This window comes from Myotis brandtii, unplaced genomic scaffold, assembly GCF_000412655.1.
Source record: "Myotis brandtii unplaced genomic scaffold, ASM41265v1 scaffold257, whole genome shotgun sequence".
In the NCBI taxonomy this organism is placed as follows: Eukaryota; Metazoa; Chordata; class Mammalia; order Chiroptera; family Vespertilionidae; genus Myotis; species Myotis brandtii.
In genome coordinates this window covers 1156970-1178059 of record NW_005359757.1, presented here as the reverse complement: position 1 = coordinate 1178059, position 21090 = coordinate 1156970, and the positions used below count along the sequence as shown (strand labels likewise).

The following is a 21090-nucleotide window of genomic DNA, read 5'->3' as shown; positions in this document are numbered from 1 at the left end:
AGGTCTGAGCTGCAGAACTGAAGTCACTTCTAAGCGTGGTCATTGAAATTGCTGATGACCAGCTTCACGACAAGGAGTAAAGGCGGAGATGCTATTAAAGGGCTGTGGAAAATAGTGAGGAGGAGAATAATAAAAACAGCTGCAATTTATTGAAACCTTAACCCGTGCCAAGCACTGTTCTAAGCACTTGACATGTAATGAATAAATAACCTGAAGCTTTGTCACTTGAGAGTCTACAAAGTCTTATAGTACAGCCTTGGTAATAATTATAACATTCAATTAATTGTCCTACCTGTGCAGAGTTTCTAACTTTCATTTAGGAAAGGTTATTGATTTCCTTTTATTTAGAATTCTTATGGTAGAGGATTTTCAAGGAGAAATAACTAATTATAGAGAAGTTTTTAATATCAATAATAAAAATATAATCTAATACTGGAGAAGAATGTTTCCAAGTAGGAAGTGCATGTCGATGTAGCTTGGGCTCTTTGGTAAAGCCCCATTTGTGATCTTGAGCAATCACATAACCACCTTGTCCTCTTATATGCACTAGAACATGTCTACTTTCTCTCTAGCTTGCAAAGCATAACATTAATTAGATTTACATGCTTGAATCAGAAACTGTCCTTTGTAAAAGGCTCCTGGTAGATAGTAATTCTTAGCTGAGGGATGAGAGACTTCTCCTGGGGAGGATATGTCAGCGTTCTGAGGGTGGACTGGGCAGAGTCGTCTCTGTTGTACCCGTGGCTCTCACCTCCCAGGCCTGGAGAAGCCTTTTCTTCCCTCAGCCATTTGTCACTTTGTGCCAGAGTTGACTTATCCTAGGACAGTAGGGGGAATTCAGTCTATACAATGAAGGGTATATGACTCTTAGAACTTCTCTGAGACAAAGGACCATAGAAGAAACGGAGAAAATTGGAAATATAACAATGCAGGAGAAAATGTTAGATTTTTTTTTATTGTTGTTCCGTGAAGTTTGTATTTAAAACCAAATCAAACCTGACATGATTTCCCATAAAAACCCACATGTCATGTTTGGGTCTTTGATTTAATTCAGTCTTTTTATCTACAGACTGGACTTTTTTTATTTCTATATTCATTTTGAAATATTTGAGTAGCCAGATAACTGTCCCAGGAGGCAGTTAATGTTTATTGAGAATCCAGAATTTATGAGCCTCGACAAAGTCAAATGAAATAGAGGCCTCCCTTGGGTAGATCAGCAAGTGGGAATGTGTACTCTTGACTAATTATTAACTTTGGTGTTTATCCTGCAGTTTCAGAGCTGTCTTACTAGTGAAATCATTCTATTTGCTCACTTTCTTTTCCTGTATTTTTCCAGAAAGAAAAAAACTGAAGGCACCTATGATTTACCTTACTGGGACCGGGCAGGTAACTCATGACTTTACATCTTTTTCCGTCAGCGGGAAGTCCCTCCCCTCCAGATGGCAGCAGGGAAAGGAGTGTTTTCAGGCCCACTGAAATTTCCCAGCACTGTTAGGAAGCTGGCATTCCTTCTGATCATTTTTACTCTCCTGTCAGATCTCTTCTAGTCAATAAGTAATGAAATGGAAAGGAATTATTTTTCTCCTGGAAAACTTTCATCTGGAGGAGACCAGCTTTCTTTGAGGCCTATGTGAACACTGTAAGAGGCAGAGGGGTTTGGTCCTAGTAAAAGTATGTGTTTGTCACTCTGCTCTGGGTATTTAAGTGGAGTCCAGCAGTTTAGGAATCCTGAAGTCTGCCATGTCTGCTGTGATAAGTTGTCATCTTCTGAATTCCAACTCTGTATGGTAGGTGGCATATTGCTGCAAGTTACACCAGGGGTCCCCTCTGGGTCCCCCACTTCCCTGTCTCACTACCAAAACAGCTGTTAGGAGCCAAAAGGGTTCACCACTGTGACCAGGGTAGACAAGAGCAGTGGTGGGAGCTAATTAGGTGCTGCTAGGGTAGATCTTGGAAAGTATTTAAAAAAAAAACATTTTAAACCACCCCTACCACAGACAAACTATATTTGACCAGTGCTCTGCTTCTGTATATGCTTTTGATAGAGATTCCTACCATATTCTGCTTTACACTATATATCCTATCAAAGCAAAAAATAATCTTGAAAAACTTAAGGAATTAGAAAAAGAAGAACAAACTAAACCCAAAGCTACCATAAGAAAGGAAATAAAGATTAGAGCAGAGATAAAGAAAATAGAGAATAGAAAGACAATAGAGAAAAATCAATGAAATAAAAAGTTGATTCTTTAAGAATATCAACAAAAGTTACAAACCTTTAGCTAGATGGACTTAGAAAAAAGGAGAGAAGATTGAAAAACCAGAAATGAAACTGGGAACATTATCAATTCTATGAAAACACAAAGGATTATTAATACTATGAACAATTGTACACCAAAAAATTGAATAACCTAGATGAAATGGATAAATTCTTAGAGACATAAAACTTACTAAGACTAAATCATGAAGAAATAGAAAATCTGAATAGACCTTTAACTAGTAAAGGGATTGAGTTAGTAATAAAAAATTTCCCAACAGACAAAAGTCCTGGACCTGATGGCTTCATTGGTAAATTCTACCAAACATTTGAAGAAGAGTTAAACCTTAAAGATTCCACACACAGAAAAAGCTGTTAGAACTAATAAATGCATTCAGCAAAGTGATAGGATACAAAGTCAACACAAAAATCAGTTGCACTTCTATACACGAATAATCAATAATCTGAAAAGGAAATTATAAAAACAATTCCATTTATAATAGCATCAAAAAGAGTAAAATACTTTGGGATTAACTTAACCAAGAAAGTAAAAGACTTATACAATGAAAACATTGCTAAAAGAAATTTTAAAAGAAACGGAAACATCCTATGTTCAGGGGTTAAAAGACTTAATATTGTTAATATTTAGTACTACCCAAAGCAATTTACAGATTCATTAGGAATCTCCATCAAAATCTCAGTGATATTTTTTGCAGAAATAGAAAAATCCATCCTAAAATTCAGGGACACCTAATAGACAAAATGGTCTTGGAAAAGAACAAAACTGGAAGACTCACACTTTCTGATTCCAAAACTTAATTACAAGGCAGTCAAAATAGTGTGGTATAGGCATAAAGAGAGACATAATAGACCAACGGAATAGAATAGAAAACCCAGAAATAAGGCCTTACAAATATGGACAAATGATTTTGACAAGGGTGTACAAACCATTCATTGGAGAAAGGAGACAGTCTTTTTAACAAATGGTGCTGGGAAAACTGGATATCCACATGCAAAAGAATGAAGTTGCACCCTAACCTAACACCATTTACTAAAGTCAACTCAAAATGGATCAAGGACCAAAACATAAGACCTAAAACAATAAAATTCTTATTAGAAGAAAACCTAAGACAAAAGCTTCATGACATTGGATTTGGCAGTGATTTCTTTGATATGACACACAATGCCCAGATAAAAGAAAAACTAGACAAATTGAACTTCATGAAAAATTTTAAATTTTGTGCATCAAAAGGCACTATCCACAGAGTAAAAAGGCAACCCATAGTATGGGAGAAAACATTTGCAAATCATATATCTGATGAGGAATTAATATTTAGAATATGTAGGATATTTGTAAAACTCCACAACGTATAAACAACTTGATTCAAAAATGGGCAAAGGACTTGAATGTGCATTTTTCCAAAGAATATCTACAGTTGGCCAATAAACACATGGAAAGATGCTCAACATCACTAATCTATAGGGAAATGAAAATCAAAACTACAGTAAGATACCACCTCACACCCATTAAGAAGGTGCCTATCAAAAAAAACAAGTGTTGGTGAAGAGGTGGAGAAATTGGAACCCTTGTGCACTGTTGGCTAAAATGTTACAGCTGCTGTGGAAAACAATATGGTAGTTCCTCAAAATATTAACAATGGAATTACCATATGATTCAGCAATTCCACTTATGGGTATATACCCAAAATAATTAAAAGCAGGGTCTTGAAGAAATATTTCTACACCCATATTCATTAGCAGTGTTATTCACAACAGTTAAAATGTAAAAACATCGACTGATGAATGGATCTGTAACATATATACATGCAGTGGAATATTATTCATCCTTAAAAAGGAAATTCTGTATTACGCTACAACATGGATGAACCTTAAAGACCTTATGCTAAGAGAAATAAGCCAGTCACACACAAAAAAACAAATACTGTATGATTCCACTCATGTGTGGTACTTAGAATAGTTAAAATCCTCAACAGGGGAAGTAGAATGGTGGTTGCCAGTATCCAAGAGTGAGGAGACTTAGGGAGTTACTGTTTAATAGGTATGGAGTTCCAGTTGTACAAGATACAGAGATGGATGGTGGTAATGTTTGCACAACAGTGTGAATGTATTTAATAACACTGAGCTGTATACTTAAAAGTGGTGAAGGTGACAAATTTTATGTTTTTTATATTTTACCACAATAAAAAAAAAGACGCTTGAACATAAAGGCTAGTTTGTATAGACATTTATTTGTTATAGACATGTTAAATACAACAGGATTTCTATTAATATACTGTTACGATTTTAGAAACAGTTTTTTCTTTAATGGTCTCTTTTGCTTACCGCTACAATGAAGGTTGGTGGAAAGGAATGAAGCAGTTTCTCCCGGCCAAATCCGTGGAGCACGAGGAAACCCCCGTTCGCTACAGCAGCAGTGAAGTCAATCACCTGAGTGCGAGAGAGGTCACCACAATGCTGCAAACGGACTCTGCAGGTAACTCCTGGAGCCTTCAGCCCCAGGCAGAGGGAGGAGCTGCTCTGCTTGCTGTGAGGCGCTTTGGGATTTAAAATGTCTTTTATCTTTTTCATGCGTGAGAGATGAGCTGTTTTCCAAAGTAGACCACTTCCTTAAAGATTACCTTGAGAGAGTCATTTCTGTGCCTCAGATGTTAGATCTGTAAAGCTGAGCCATTCATTTCTAAAAACTATGGGCATTTTTTGTCTCTTTAACTGGAAATCTATTTGGTTTTATTGAGTATATAAGAATATTAAAAGAAGAGCAGGAGGGAATCAAATGTGTAATGTTTTGGTGTAAGGGATGGTGCACCAACCGAGTTACCCGGCCAGGGCCCAAATATTATTCTTGACAAGCAAAAATTCTGGTTAAAGTTAAACTGAATGGGTTATATTCAGAGTCAGAGGCCTACATTTTTAGAGAGAGGGAGAGAGAGAGAGGAATGATCCATTGCCTTTCTCACACACCCCCTCTGGGGATCGAACCCACAACTGGGGCATGTGCTCTGACTGGGAATCAAACCAGCAACCTTTTGGTGTATGGGATGACACTCAACCAACTGGGCCACATCCGCCAGGCCAGGCAGCCTAAATTTTTTAAAGGAAAGATACATTCTGCCCTTTTTTCTTGTTAAGAGATTGGGCAGCACAAACAGTAAGACAAATGAATCTCTTTATAGTTAGCCCAGCATGGGCAGCTTCGAGCCTCTGCCTGGCTTGGTCATTCGTTGTGAATGTATCTGGAAGCGCTTAAGCCGCCCTTCTGTGTATTGGTGGATTAGCAATGCAGTGTGTCCAGAGTCACCTTCCCCTCAAGGGTCTAACCCACTCACGTGGTTTTCATTTTAGTTTTTAGTGGAAGTATCCATTGGCAGCTTTAACCATGGTTTTAGACTATGTTTCAAGTCTCAGAGTTTTAAACTTTGCCTGTTCTTTCTTGAAGCTAAAAGGGGCTTTTGGAGTTAAGGTCTTCACATCTGCTAACATGATCTCCGCTATTCAAACTGATTATAAAGCACGTGAAATTTGACTGTTCTTTAGTGAAGTCAGACTTACAGATGTAGAGTTGCTTCCAGTGATCTCAAGTACTGTAGCCTCAGCACCCGATGAAACAGACGAGTGTTCGGGAGATTGTGAGCTTGTTCCCAGGGCACTGCAGTCCATCAGTGTGAGGACTGTTAGCTGGTCGATGGGCTGTGGCCTCCCACGTGCAGATAGTTTGTTTTAAGACAGGGCTGTTTCTGAAAACTTGGTGTGAAATTAACAAATTTAACAGGGAAATTGCTTAAAGGTAAGTTACTCCTTTTGGTGTATGAATATTTCTCCCCCAGTCTTTATCCAGTTTGGGTGGCTCTGCTTTTCGTAGCTTGCCTTTTCTCTGAGTTATAACTTTACTCTGGTGGGGAGACTTACCACCCCACCTGAGGTCCTAGGGAGTGAGTTTAGTTAGAGCAGTACTACGGGGTTGCCAACACGGTGTCTGTCCATTCATTCCAGGCTTGGGGGGAGTTGAAAAGGGACAGGTGGAACTCTCGTGCCGACAAAGCAGGGGTGTAGGCTGTCTGGTTGAAATACTGTAAGTGGGTTGAGAGAGTTACATTTCAGAACTCTGAATCTTATATGTATTTATAAGGTAAAGAATTGCTTACTTCGCCATCATGAAATCCTGTTATTTTCACAGGAAGATCCTGCAAAGTAGTCACATTAGAGGATGTAAGAGGCTGTGGTGGCCTTGAGGCATTTCAGACTTCATCAGTTTGTCACTTGGCTAACAGACTGAGAGGGTTTAGGGTATTTGGTTTTGGTTTTGGTATTAGATAGAATATAAAAATCAGTTAAGTCTTTTCAAAACTGACTTAGATTTGTACTTTAATGTATAAAGGAAAGGGAATATCAAACTTGTTTATACAAAAATAACACTGTATAGAACAGTGATGGCGAACCTATGACACACGTGTCAGGTGACACACGAACTCATTTTTTTGGTTGATTTTTCTTCGTTAAATGGCATTTAAATATATAAAATATCAAAAATATAAGTCTTTGTTTCACTATGGTTGCAAATATCAAAAAATTTCTATATGTGACACGGCACCAGAGTTAAGTTAGGGTTTTTCAAAATGCTGACACACCGAGCTCAAAAGGTTCGCCATCACTGGTATAGAAAATAAGTCTGTGTTGTGTGTACTGATATGTAGTTTGTTTACCCAATGCCTGTGCATCTTTGTGTTCCACTTTGAATTTTTGTATGTTTACATATTACATTTTTTGAAATAAAAAGAACAGGCATCTAAAAACTTAAGGTTATAAAAGGAAGATTTAAAAAAAATGTTTGCCATCTCATTAGGTAGTGCGATAAGGCTTCGTGTTTAAATGATAACTTTAAGAATAACAGCACTAGCTGGTTTGGCTCAGTGGATAGAGGGTCGGCCTGTGGACTGAAGGGTCCCGGGTTCGATTCCGGTCAAGTGCATGTGCCCAGGTTGCAGGCTCGATTCCCAGTAGGGGGTGTGCAGGAGGCAACCAATCAATGATTCTCTCTCATCCTTGATATTTCTCTCTCTCCCTTTCCCTTCTTCTCTGAAATTAATAAAAATATATTTTAAAAAAGAATAACAACACATTTTGCTTGGAATATCCCACCATCCAGAAAAATGGCTGCTTTTCTCAATTGCACATATGTACATAGTGTTCATTATTAGATTGTAAGCTCCTCAAGGGCAGGAACTGTCTGTTCTGTCTTGGTACCTCCAGCAGCACCAAAGGGCAAGTAAGTGCCTTGCACAGGAAGGAAGGTGCTCGTGGTATGTAGAGTGAGTGAGGAACTTCCTGCCCCTTTAAGATGGAGCATGGTTCACTTTTCCCAGAGTGTTCAAAACTGCAAAGAACCTCATGACTAAAGAGGGTCGACTTCTTTCTTGGGTTTGAACTGAGCTTCTTGGGCTGAACCAGACCGTGCATATCCTCAGCACCATTCAGCCTTCCTTTCCTGAACATAATGCACCAGTGTCCTGAGCTTTTATGTCATACTAGTGGCCCGGTGCACAAAAATTTGTGCACTCGGGGGCTGGGGGGAGTGTCCCTCAGCCCGGCCTGCACCCTCTCCAATCTGGGACCCCTGGAAGGATGTCCTACTGCTGGTTTACAGGGATCGAGCCTAAACTGGCATTCGGACATCCCTCTCACAATCTGGGACTGCTGGCTCCTAACCACTCACCTGCCTGCCTGCCTGATTGCCCCTAACCACTCTGCCTGCCAGCCTGCTTGCCCCCAACTTCCTCCTGCCGCCAGCCTACTCGCCCCCAAATGCCCCCCCCCGCCAGCCTGATCAGCCCCAACTGCCCCCTGTACCAGTGTGCTCACCCCAACTACCCCCTGTGCTGGCCTGCTTGCCCCTAACTGCTCCCAGCCCCTGCTGGCCTGCTTGCCCCCAACTGCCCCCCTGCTGGCCTGCTCACTCCAAGTGGCTCCATATTCTATTCCATTTGTGTCCTTTCCAGCCCTAAGTTAATGCCGTGTCCTTAATATGTGGTTATGAGATGTCTCTGTGACTGAGCTGGGAAACCTTTCACGTTTCTCTTTCCTTTCCTTTCATCTCAGGATAACTGAGCTTTTCGGTTTGTGTGGGACCAAAGGCCCTGGGAATACAATGCTGAGCCCTCTGAACACATTTTATTCTTTATTGTATTATTTGATTCCTGGGGCTGAATTAAACATGAAAACAGAATAAAGTATATCCTTAGATATAGAATCTGAGTCATTACCCAGAGATTTCTGTGGGAGTTGACACTGAGGCATGAGACACATGTGTTTATTGGTCAGTTTCCTCAACTGTGGAACGAAGGTTGATCCTGCCCCTCGGATCCTTTGGAGGTCGGATATGATGCATCCAGAGGGATTAACTGGAAGCTCAGAGAGTAAGATCAGAAGTCAACAGACACTTGTTTCCTTTACCCAGACAAAGTTAGAAAAACACAACTCCTTTTATTGTAACAGCAGCAAGGGCCATGCCTGAGAGAGGAGGAGCAGGGAACCAGGGCTTCCCCCTTGCTCCTTCCCCTCCCTCCCTCCCTCCATCCTTGCACTGGTCCAGCTGTTATTGCTCTGGTGGAACCTCTCAACTCAGGCAGTGGAGGCGCCACATTCCTTTCAGTAGAAACTGAAGATTGATAGGAGCCTGCTGGCTGAGGGGAAGGACCAGGAGGTCTGCCTTGTGCCCATTCCCAATCCACAGTCCTGCTTTGCTGGTGGAGCCTCCTGAGCCCAACTCCCATGGCCTGGGCGCACAGGGGGCGGGGCCAACGCCATTGCCATGTTCCCTCTGAGCCCTGCGGATGGCTGGGGCTGCACTCAGGAAGGGCTGAACACAGAGCGGGCTGCACACGGGGCGGGGGCCCTGCCATCCCCTTGTTCAGCCTGAGCTCGGCCCCGATGGCCTGGCTGCACATGGAGCCGGCTGCACACGGGGCGGGGACCCCGCCTTCGCCGCTTTCCACCTGAGCTCCGCGTGGATGGCCTGGCCATACACGGAGCGGGCTGCACATGGGGCGGGGACCCTGCCATCCCCTTGTTTAGCCTGACATCCGCGCCGATGGCCTGGCCGCACATGGAGCGGGCTGCACACGGGGCGGGGACCCCGCCTTTGCCGCTTTCCACCTGAGCTCTGAGCCGATGGCCTGGCTGCACACAGAGCGGGCTGCACACGGGGCGGGGGCCCCTACCATCCCCTCCTTCAGCCTGAGCTGCCTGCCGATGGCCTGGCCGTGCATGGAGCAGGCTGCACACGGGGTGGGGGACCCTGTCATCCCCATGTTCCGCCTGATCTCCATGCCAATGGCCTGGCCGCACAGGGGGCGGGGCCCCACCATCGCCTCCTTCCGTTTGAGCCCAGGGCCACTTTTGCCTTGCCACCCGGCTCTTAGCTGCCACTTGGGTTTCCAATCACCTGTGGCAGGCGGCTTCTTCCCCTTTCACCTCCCAGCATTGCGCCTACATATGCAAATTAACCGCCATCTTTGTTGGCAGTTAATTTGCATATCACCCTGATTAGCCAGTGGGAAGGGTAGCGGTCGTACGCTAATTACCATGTTTCTCTTTTATTAGATAGGATTAGGGAGGAGGTTTCTGGGGAAGTTTGAAGTGGGGCAGGTTATAGAGAAAATGTAATAGAAATCTTGGAGGGTGTTTGTCAATGTGTAGCCCTGTTATTACTAAAGAAGGTGTAACAGACCCTCTGTCCTTACCAGTCAGCTGCCGGCCAGCTCTCTAGCTAAGGAAACACCACTGGTTTTTAGCTTTTCTCCATTTTTGTTTCTCCTGTTGCTCATCTGATTCTAGTCCTTAGAGCAGCCGTAGGCAAACTACGGCCCAAGGGCCGGATTTGGCCCGTTTGAAATGAATAAAACTAAAAAAAAAAAGACCGTACCCTTTTATGTAATGATGTTTACTTTGAATTTATATTAGTTCACACAAACACTCCATCCATGCTTTTGTTCCAGCCCTCCGGTCCAGTTTAAGAACCCATTGTGGCCCTCGAGTCAAAAAGTTTGCCCACCCCTGCCTTAGAGTCTAATAAAGTTGCTGTGAATATCAAGTGCGGTACATAACGGCAGTTTTGTAAAAATGTGATGAAATAATCTCAAATGTGTTGTGTTTTGTACGCAGAGCCACTAGTATTGTTATCGCGGCCAACTTTTTATTCAAAATAAATAACAGAATTATTTGTAAAAAAAAAAAAAAAGATATAGTGAGACAGCATTTATCACATTAACCTGGCCTGTACTTATTGTAAACATTTCCTCATATTTGGGGGAAAAAACAACTGAAATTATATTCTAATACTATTCCAACAATGGAAAATTTCTTTTCGAGTGAAAGACTGTATGTATCTTAAGAACATATACAAACACTCTTGATGCAAAATAACATGAACAGTGAGGTGTTCTGGCATATTAACTTATTACCATGATACACAAGATAACATCTTTAATTTTAATTTTTGAAGTTGGTCCTTACAGGGTCTGTGTTGATAGCAACAAAAGTTCCATGGAGAAGTTTTTGCTTTGGTGTAAGTCTGTAGCTTGCACCCTAAATTATATGAGGCCCATATCAATGAGGTAACGTTTCTGTTGTCCTTTGTGATACTCACAGAGTATGCCCAGCCGCTTGTGGGAGGAATTGTTGGCACACTTCATCAGAGGTCGACCTTCAAACCAGAAGAAGGAAAAGAAACAGGCTATGCTGACCTAGATCCTTACAACTCCCCGATGCAAGAAGTGTACCACGCCTATGCCGAACCACTCCCAATTACGGGGCCTGAGTATGCAACCCCCATTGTCATGGATATCTCGGGGCACACCCCAGCTTCAGTTGGTCTACCCTCAACGTCCACTTTCAAAGCTACAGGGAACCAGCCTCCTCCTCTAGTGGGAACATACAACACTCTTCTCGCCAGGACTGACAGCTGCTCCTCAGCCCGGGCCCAGTATGACACCCCAAAAGGTGGGAAGCCAGGTCCAAATGCCCCAGAGGAATTGGTGTACCAGGTGCCACAGAGCACACAGGAGGTGTCAGGAACAGGGAGGGATGGTGACAGTGATGTTTTTAAAGAAATCCTTTGAAGGTGATGCTGCTTTTTACAAAGCATCGTTTTAAAGCACATGGCCTTTTTTTTTCCCTATTAGTGGTAGTAATATATAGAATGTATTACATATCTGTCACGGATGTAGTGGGGGACGTGTGATGACCGAGGTACAGGAAACTACTAATCTTGCCATCTTGCTTTAGAAGTGTTGTTGTAGCAGTTACTGCTTGCCTGTTAAATTTCGAACATCCTGTTTGTTACTACTGTAAAACACTATTTTTTAATACAGAAAAAGCTCCCTACTATGCACTTCAAAGAAATTAAAAATCACTGAAAGTAAGTATTTATTACCAGTGCTGCAGGTACATTTGATGAACTCAATAAGGCTTTGTAAGCCTGACTGGTAATAATGCATGGTACTGTTCTTGAAATGTCTAATGGCTTGAAATTCTGCTTTGTGTGAAGGTGGGTACTATCATGATTTCCTCCTCTTCTATTCCTGTATTCCTTTCTGGATTTAAAAAAATAATAATTAGTGATACATAATCATTGTTTTGATTGCAGTCATACACACGTATCCATTTTTCCTTAAGAAGAGTACAGGTGAGAAACTCCGATTTAATGAGCAGGGTGACTGTCACTTTTTGACACTCAGGTGCTTTGACACCCGCGGTACATGACTTGGCCTGGTCTCTGCTTATTCCGCCTGGGGCCTTGATGGCCAGCCCGTTCTTGTGTTTGTAAAATGTTTTGTTTTTTCAGTGGGTTATACTTGCTCTATCAAACTTCATGAATTCAGATCCTCTAATGTGTTTAAGTTTACTTCTCACTGTGGAAACAGGAACTTTGCAATTTAAAAAAGCTATAAAAGAGATCCTCTCTAAAAAAGCGATGAAAGAGATACTCCTCCCCTCCAACTTTATTTGCAATGGGATTTTTTCTAGGAGGGTTGTGAAAAGTTGAGGGCTTCCAAGTAGACGCTGTAAACATGCCCCATTTCTATTTATCACAGCAAAGGCAAAATCATTCTTCAGAAGTCCTGTAAATTACCTTTAAAAAAGATAACCAGAATTTGCCCCCTTTTAAAATATGTAGATTTTTTTTTTTTAATCTCAAGGTATGTTTTGGGGTTTTTTTAGTGTTTTAGTTTTCCAAAGCAAACTATAAACTCAGTGTGTTTGTGCCTCATCCGTGTGAGAAGGTGAGTAGTTCTTTATCTCACACGTAGGGAAGAGGTGTTACAGCATCCTCACACGTGGCTATTCATGTGTCTTTTTTTATTCCCCTGGGCACCTTGTTACCATTTACCCAGAACAGAGCTAAGTTTAGATGGGTGAAATAGAAATCATCTGTAGTTTATCAGTCTAGAATGTAAAAACCATGATTAAAAGTCTTTAGACTGGCAACACGACATAAGCTGCCCATGTGATTAAAATTTGAAATCCCTTCTATATACTTTAATTTGTAGTCTTAATGGAAATGTACTTTTCCATTCCATCAGGTCCTACTCATTTCTGTTGGCCTGGGCCACCAGATTATGATGTTGCCAGAACTTGCTAAATTTGAAGGTGAACAGTCTTCATTTTGTTGCTTCCACAAGTATATCAGTAATCTAAAACATTGCTTCCAAATAGAACTGTTTATTTCTACAGCCTCCCGCCCTCTCCTTGTATGATCTTGGTTTTATTTTCATTTGCTTTTCCTTTTCCATACATACTATGAAGCATAATTTTATTCATTGAAAACCCAATCCATATTTTGTTTCAAAATATTTGAAACAAAAAGCACAGGTGTTGAACTTTTATTAGAACATATGAATGTGTAAAGCACATGTATTAATGCAGCCCTCCCCTTTCAGGTGGGAAGAGAGTAAACCAATCGCTTTATTTTTTTATTCATCCTTAGTACAGAGAGAATATACCTTTCCTAGAATCATATACCTTTTTGAAGCTTTAAGAGAAATGTTTTCAATAACTATTTTGTTTTCCCAAAGATGCTTGCTATTTTTGTGTAACTGTGTGCACCTCCACATGTATTAATGCAGCCCTCCCCTTTCAGGTGGGAAGAGAGTAAACCAATCGCTTTATTTTTTTATTCATCCTTAGTACAGAGAGAATATACCTTTCCTAGAATCATATACCTTTTTGAAGCTTTAAGAGAAATGTTTTCAATAACTATTTTGTTTTCCCAAAGATGCTTGCTATTTTTGTGTAACTGTGTGCACCTCCTTTTCCCATGGAACCTTTTTTTTTTTTTTTTTGAGAAGCAAATGTTTTCTTAAATGATGCATGTTTTAAGACTTGATTCAAAATGCCACTGTGCTGTCCTTGAATTGCCAATGATTCTTACAAATATCTAGTTTTTACTACTTTTATATATTTTACTTTCAAAATGAAGAGCTGAGCCTGATATAAAGGGTTGTTCTGGTTTTGTACTTTTAGTTTGTTTTCATAGTAGAGTTTTGGGGTTTGGGTTTTGTTTGTTTTTTTTACTACATTTATATGTCTGATATATATATATACAGCTTTGGAGACAATCAAGTAACAACTGAAAATGTGAAAAGTAACCATTTTTTACAAAAATGTCCTCGAATTTTTATTCTTTGCTTGAAATATGTAAAAGACTTAAGTCACTGTGGTTTATTGGTTTAAATTTTTTTCCTATTAATACAATTATAAAAATAGAATCAGACAGTGGTGCAGCAAGTGTGGCCATTACATGTTTTGTAAAATTACACTGACTTCGCTGTTACTTGATCTTAGGAACCAGCACAGTTAGAGGTAAGATATTGTGAATGCTGACTTATATTTTATTAAAAGCTGTAAATCTAAATAGATCCTATTGTATGCAGGGTCTGGTCCAGTTATTTAAGTTCATGTTTCACTATTTGCACTTTGCATTGAACAATGGGTTTAGTTTGCTGACGAAATGGTTCGAGTAGAGGATTTATACAGTAATTGAAATTATGACGTTGTGTATGTACTTGCCCTTCCTCCCACAGCAGGGAGCAGAAAGTGAGCTCATCTAAATATGAATGCAGCTCTAATTGTATGGAAAGTGGTAAAGCTTTCAGGTACTTGCCTTGACTCCACATTGTCACCTGGAGAGCAGGATGGCTATAAAAGCACCATGTCAGGTGATATGATTAAAAAGAACTAACAGATTATGCTCTCCAGACCTTTTTAAGAGAAATTAATGAAGAACAAATTATCTATTTGCTTTGCCTTTCAGTTCTGAACTTGAAGTCCCTAAACTGCAAAATCTGAAGAGTTGGATGGTTATTAAAGTACTTTTTAGGTCATTTAGTCACACCAACTTGTGGCTAGTCTCTTCATCTCTCTCTCTCCTTTTTTTTTTTTGACACTGGGAAGGGTGGAAACAAAACATGTATTGAAATACATATTGGAAACAAAAATGGCTTAAGTGTCAGTGAAATTCTCCCAGAATGTACTTTTCTTACCTCGGCATGTACTGTAGTCACTCAGTATTTGTATATGTTGCTAGAATTTAGATTGTATAAATAGTGAGATTTTAATGTGTTCATGTGTTTTTAATAAATTGTATATATGTGTCTTGCTCAGATTTTTTTTTTTTTGGCTTAACTAAAACCACCTTCAGGTTTATAGCCTTCTCTTATACTACACAAAATGCCAGATTCCTGAATTTGAACATCAGAAAATTTAATGGCCAATGTTATACTATTCACAGTAACATTAGGGAATGCCACCATTGGTTTTGACTTTGATTTTTTCTGTAGCCACAGTATCCTTTTTGAAGCCGGAGTTACTCCAGCAGCCCCGCTGCAGCCTCCGGCTGTGCAGTGGGAGGAAAAGGTCACTGAACATGGGGACTTCAGCATGGCTCCTGCCTTTTCCACCTCAACGTTATTAGAAGAATCAGATGAAATTGGTCCAGTGCAAACGTATGCTATTAACAGGACATCATCCATATTTAATGTCTAGATCTGGATTAAATCTACTACTAGTTTTCTCCCCTACCCTGCTTTCTAAGTACCTTATTTATTCCTGTTTCTGGTCTACTATTCCACCCTTTCTACACTTTCTTTAGAGAGGCAGGTTGATTGTCAATGACATCAATGTCCCCAGTGATAATTATTCAAAAGATACTAATTCTCGCCCGGTCATAGCTCAGTGGTTGAGCATCAACCTATGAACCAGGAGGTCGAAGGTTCGATTCCCTGTCAGGGCACATGCCCAGGTTGCAGGCTGAGGTCCCAATAGGAGGCGGCCAATCAATGATTCTCTCTCATCATTGATGTTTCTATGTCCCTCTCCCTTCCTCTCTGAAATCAATAAAAATATATATTTTTTAAAAACGGTACTAATTCTTCAACTCATACCTCTTCTGATAGCTTTTTATTCCATCATTCTTATACCTTCTGTTCTCTTCCTTTCTCCTTCACCACTTACCCTACCCCACCATAGCCGTTAGTTATATTCATTAAACTGGAAAGGGAGACCAGGTCACCACAGTTGTAGGACTGGCTTCTTTGCATCCATAGGATTCTTCACTGGAGTACCCTAGTCAGGTGAGCTTTCCATGTGAAGATGAGAGATGAAAATACCATCTAAATCCAAGAACACCTTGGCTCTTCCTACGGATTTACTTGTGTCTTTTTCATCTTTCCTAATTTACTTCAAATAATAAAGTTTTAAAAGTTAATGAATTAAACCAGGCAAAACAAAGTTTAAGAATTTTCTCCTTGAGCATGTCTTACTCAGCTTTCTTTGTATAAACTTTTTAAAAAATTTTCTTCAACATAATGCAGTCACCAGACTTTAGTAATTACACTCTTTGGTTATTTACTCGTCTAGACAAACTTAAAAACAAAAAAATACCATCTTCATTCTACCTAATTACTCATAATCGTGGTTTACTTAATTGCAAGGGGGGAGCCTAAATATACCAGTATGACCTTCGATTTCTATAACCATCCACACTGCTGTATTCAGAGCTGGTTTAAACTTCATGTTCCTTAATTAGAACAAAAAGACACTAAAGTCAGCCAGATATAGACCTGGCGTGCTTCCAGTTTGCCACATCAAAACACAACCACATGCCAATTCCCCACCATTTTATAGTAGCCAAATATGTCATTTTGCATTCAAATCTGTTGCCGTCAACTTAAGTCCCCTTATTAGGAAGTCACATCCTTTCAAAAGTCTAAAATGAAAAAACTAAAAATATTTTTAAAAACACAATGCAATTACAACTTTACCCGGACATAGTAACAGTATATGTTGGTTTTCATAAATTATATTTACAGAAATTAAGCTGGTGGTTATGAAATCACCAGGCAGCGACAGGCTTAATATACATAATTTCTTGACAAGTACATCCAACGTTTTTTAAAATAAACTATAAATTGCCAGTATAAAAATAAAACTAATACTGTCAGCATTATCTTCTCTGTCTGTAGGATCAATCTTGAGTCAAATTGATTACAAAGTTCTTTTCTATAATGTCCTTCAAAAAGAGCTGCTCTGCAGTCACGTTGTGATATGCATTCTAAAAGATAAAAATAAACTAAAATCACTGTTTATCCCGATCTCAACAACAGCAATAGAATGTGCTGTATCTGAAAAGCTTCTGAATGAAAACTTCAAGTATAACAAGTGTCATGGACTTGGGTTAACCTTTCTAATTTATTTGTCTTTGCTCACTGTTATGCCAGAGCTTTCCCTAAAACCCACTCTTTCCACTCAACCCAGCACATAGGTAAGGGGCTCCCTCACATCATCTCCTGGTCTGCTGAGTCGTGGTGGAAGTCTAGAAACCAAAATTGTAAATCCAAACGGGTTGATCATTGTAATAAATGCATCACCAGGAACGCAGGTTTTAGAAAATTGTTCTATTCTAATGACAGGCATCCTAATTTTAGGAAGGTGTTTTAATGTGTGGTTCTTTAGAGGACTAAAAATGCCAAGTGTGCTGCAGGAGAAATTAGGGCTGAGAAGAAGTGAGCCTGAAGTCTGTCCCCAGCAACTAACTCGGCAACTAAAGTCTCTGTCACACGTTGTGGGGAAGACACAACAAGTCAGTATCAAGATCTACCCTGACATAACACGGAGATGATAATTTCAGGGGCCTGGGATTTCATGGGATATAGCCATATACATTATAGCAAATCATATTTCAGTATTAAAAATGTACAGATAACATTTTAATCCTGTCACTTGTGCTGTGCCACTAATCTAAATTAGAATTTGGGAAATAGAAAACTCCTCCCAGTCAATAAAAATAAAAATATGAAGGATCCAACCTACTGTCACTGATCCCTAATTCAAGAGAAGCATGAGCTAGTGTCAAAGATGACAACCTTTCTGACCATAAAGATTCTTTCATGGGGTTAAAATGTTATAGACCTTGTCTACTTAACTGGAAAAAAAATACATGAAAATTATTACTATGGACATGGCAATGCTTTTAGGTGAATGTGTAATATCTCCAACAGTAGGCTATGTGTATATTTAAATCGTGCAAATAGGATACAGTATCTAAGATAAGTCTTGGTCCCTGTATGGGTTGTCAGTACTTTACAATAACAGATTCTCCCAAGGGTCTGAGGCCCACAGATTGGGAATCGCTGTAGTAGAGAACGCTGCACTTGATTTTGGTAGCTCTGTAACCCCTATTAAGCCCTCAATCTCTCAAAAGCTCTTCGCTATGTAAAATGATAGAGTGAGAAGAGAGAAAATAGGCTTTCCAACTCTAAAAAATCAATGACTTTAACAAATAATCTATTACCTTGTTCATCAAGGACATGGTGGCATTCCCATAGTAGTGCAAAGGACTCTGGAGGTCAGAAAAGTTGTATCTAAAGCCAGCAAGGTGGACTTCGTGACATATGTGAAAGGCCAAGGTGATGGCAATAATTCCTGTCGTAGGGTGTTTGGGTTTCTGTGGAAAGAAGGAAAATTTTTCTTTAAAAATCCAAATGAGATATTTGTTCCCAAGGCATATTTGGGAGGCCTAATCTTATGAATCTTATAATTCAACTAGTTCTAGGAAAAGGCTAACTAACTTTAACCAAGTAACTGCAGTGATAAACTATACTAGTAAGTACCTGACTAGAAAACAAGGATTCCAGATATATACAGTGTCCTCACAGTCTCAACCGGATCCTCAATAATTTACAAACAGATTCTACATCCCCTGCACATGTGCAACTACTAAGAAAAGTGCTGTAACAGCTGTTTGACAGGAGGATCTTGGCATTCGAAATTGATGGCCTTCAAAGGAATAAACAAAATATATCAACGTTTTATCAACAATTCAAGATTTCCTTTTGGTTAAATGTTTTTCACAGATCCCACGGACATTATATGTGATTAACTATGATTTTGAGGAAAAGAAAACAATCAAAGAAACAGTAAAATCAAGTAAACAGCAGAAGGCAAAGAAAGCCTGACAGACGTTTGTGTAAGTTTTTCTTTGCCCCGGGCACTATGGTGACCATCGTGTGCTGGAAAAGGAAGTTAATGGTTGGGTTAAAACCTAGGAGTCACCCAACTCACTGATCCATCACGGTTTCTGGCTCTTGTACCTCTTAATGCCATGTACTTCCTTTCACCACACCTTAGAGTACTTCATCGTTATAATAATTTCTTTATGGGGACAGACAATTCTCCTGCACCTATCACCCACAGAACCTATATTATCTCCTGACAATCTTAATCCTGGATAAAGCCACACCCAAGCAGCAGAATGGGCATGAGAAAACATCATACTTGCCTGGTTGCTTGTTACATTTATGACCAAAGTTCCCCCGAGTGAATTTCCATTCCTGCTCTCCAAGATGACAATTTTATACCTCTCTATGCTCCAACAGCCCTAACCTCCTTTCTTCTTCAACAATTGAATCCTCATTTTTCTAAGAAAACGATCAATCACACAAAAACTACATCATCTTCCCAACTCCAAATCTACCTTCATCTTTACCCAGATTTTCAGGATTCACTTCTCTTACAGGGATCAGATGTCCTGTTTCTACCTACAGCCAACTTCTCCACGAGGGCACCATACCACATCTCTCAACTAGTTTGCTTCTACAGTTACCCACTTTCTGCCCTCATCATCAATATTTTCTTTTACTGAATCATTTCCTTCACCATGCAAACATCTTAAAAAAACAAACAAAAATATCCTTGATCTTATGTTCCAGTCATTTTTCTGCTTCCTTTTCTAGCAAAACCCTATTAGAGATTTGCCTCTGTTGCTGTGTCCCATGTTTTCTTTAATCCATTTCAAACAGGTTTTCTTCCTTTCTTATTCTTCACTCATATGACCTCCATGTTTCCAGAACCAGGGTTTATTGTTTGTGCTCAACCTCTGAATGGCCTCTGACACAGGTGACCTTTAAAATCCAGCTGTGTCCTCTCCTCATTTGGCTTCTGGGACACCATGTCCTACCAGAACTTTAACGTAGTTACAACTAGTTCCACTACCATCTCTAAGTAAAACCAAGGTCTTGCTCTGCTTTTGGAGTTAGGAGGCCACCTAAAGTAAAAGAGGTAATGCCCTGGCCGGTGTGGCTCAGTTGGTGGTGTCCTGTGCACCAAAAGGTTGCTAGTTCAAGTCCCAGTCAGGGCACATACATGGGTTAAGGGTTTGACCCCCCCCCCCCACAGTAGGGGGCATGCAGGAGGCATCCAATCAAAGTTTTGCTCTCACACCAATGTTTCTCTCCCTTTCTCTAAAAATCAATAATTTAAAAAAAATCTTTTTTTTTTTTTAAAAAGGTTAAACCTGATCGTACCTTTCTTAGGAAAATTATCTCTTACCTTTTCACCTCAGAATTACGAGGAATCTGTGCTTTTCTCTCAATACCAAGAAATGGGGTTTAAACATAAGACATTTATGTTTTTTGACTTGGGAATTTCACTTTCAGGCATCTATCCTATAGAAATCATACAAGTGTGCAGAAAACCCCTTTAAGCACATGCATTTTTATGTTACTTATGGAAGAAGAAGCTAGATACAAACCTAAATGTCTCTAAATAGAAGAATTATTAATTAGGTGGAGGGGGAAATAGCAAAACATTATTATCTATGGTATCATTGCAATTACATTGAACAAACAAAATGTGTATGTGTTTTTAAATGCATAGGAAAGCCTAGAAGGACATAAAGCAAAAAATCTTGGGAGATAATGTGAGTTATTGAGGGAGGAGAAGTATGTCCTTTTCAAAATATTTCTTTGTAAGTTATTTCATTTTTAGCATGTAATACTTTAGAATTGTTTTTCTCATGCTTAAAGAAAAGGTACATGAGGTGTGTTTCTTGGGACTTTCCCTTTGGGAGTACAAAAAGAGAAAGAAAAACACTCACTTTAGCTGTGATAGCATGTACACAAGTGACTCAAGCTTCAAATGAAAAACATCTCCGCCACTGTACAGATCTAGTCATTGTTTTCTAGATTATAAACAAACAGGCCTGCAAAAGTCACAGTCAATGAGATTTCTCTTAACTAAAGAACTGGGAGTTTTAAGAACTGTCAATATTGCTGTTACTACCATTTGCTGAGAATTTAGTGCCCATGTCTCCTTCGTGACTGCAGAAATATTTCTGGGCTACCTTACTGTCCTTCCTCGCCTTTCCTCTGGTTTTCCTGTGGGATTTCTATGGCAGATTGCTTCAGACCACTCCTTTTAGCGGAAAGCCATGCACTGTCCTGAAACTAGTCCTGCTGCTCAGAACACAGCCTGCCTCTCAGCCC

General features: G+C 39.9%; 2 protein-coding genes across 7 annotated transcripts in view; one reads left to right on the top strand and one right to left on the bottom strand.

The window, feature by feature from the left end:
- DCBLD2 (discoidin, CUB and LCCL domain containing 2) overlaps positions 1–14931 on the top strand; it is a 75123-nt gene extending 60192 nt beyond the window's left edge. The window contains exons 13-16 of one of the 2 annotated variants that reach the window (XR_001362443.1): positions 1337–1386; positions 4611–4748; positions 10919–13209; positions 13410–14931. Coding sequence is in view for 1 of the 2 variants with exons in the window: in XM_014541040.1 (XP_014396526.1) it covers positions 1337–1386; positions 4611–4748; positions 10919–11388 (658 nt within the window). In the remaining variant the exon portion in view is untranslated. Of the gene's footprint in view, positions 1–1336; positions 1387–4610; positions 4749–10918; positions 13374–13409 lie in introns of those variants that run through there. The other variant, XM_014541040.1, reaches the window with a different exon arrangement.
- ST3GAL6 (ST3 beta-galactoside alpha-2,3-sialyltransferase 6) overlaps positions 11679–21090 on the bottom strand; it is a 69491-nt gene continuing 60079 nt past the window's right edge. For 4 of the 5 annotated variants that reach the window (XM_014541041.1, XM_005867976.2, XM_005867977.2 and 1 more), the window contains 2 exons: positions 18120–18272; positions 16430–16880 (listed from right to left, as the gene is read on the bottom strand). In XM_014541041.1, the coding sequence (XP_014396527.1) occupies positions 16794–16880; positions 18120–18272 (240 nt within the window). In that variant the 3' untranslated portion in view covers positions 16430–16793. Of the gene's footprint in view, positions 11863–16429; positions 16881–18119; positions 18273–21090 lie in introns of those variants that run through there. The other variant, XM_005867975.2, reaches the window with a different exon arrangement.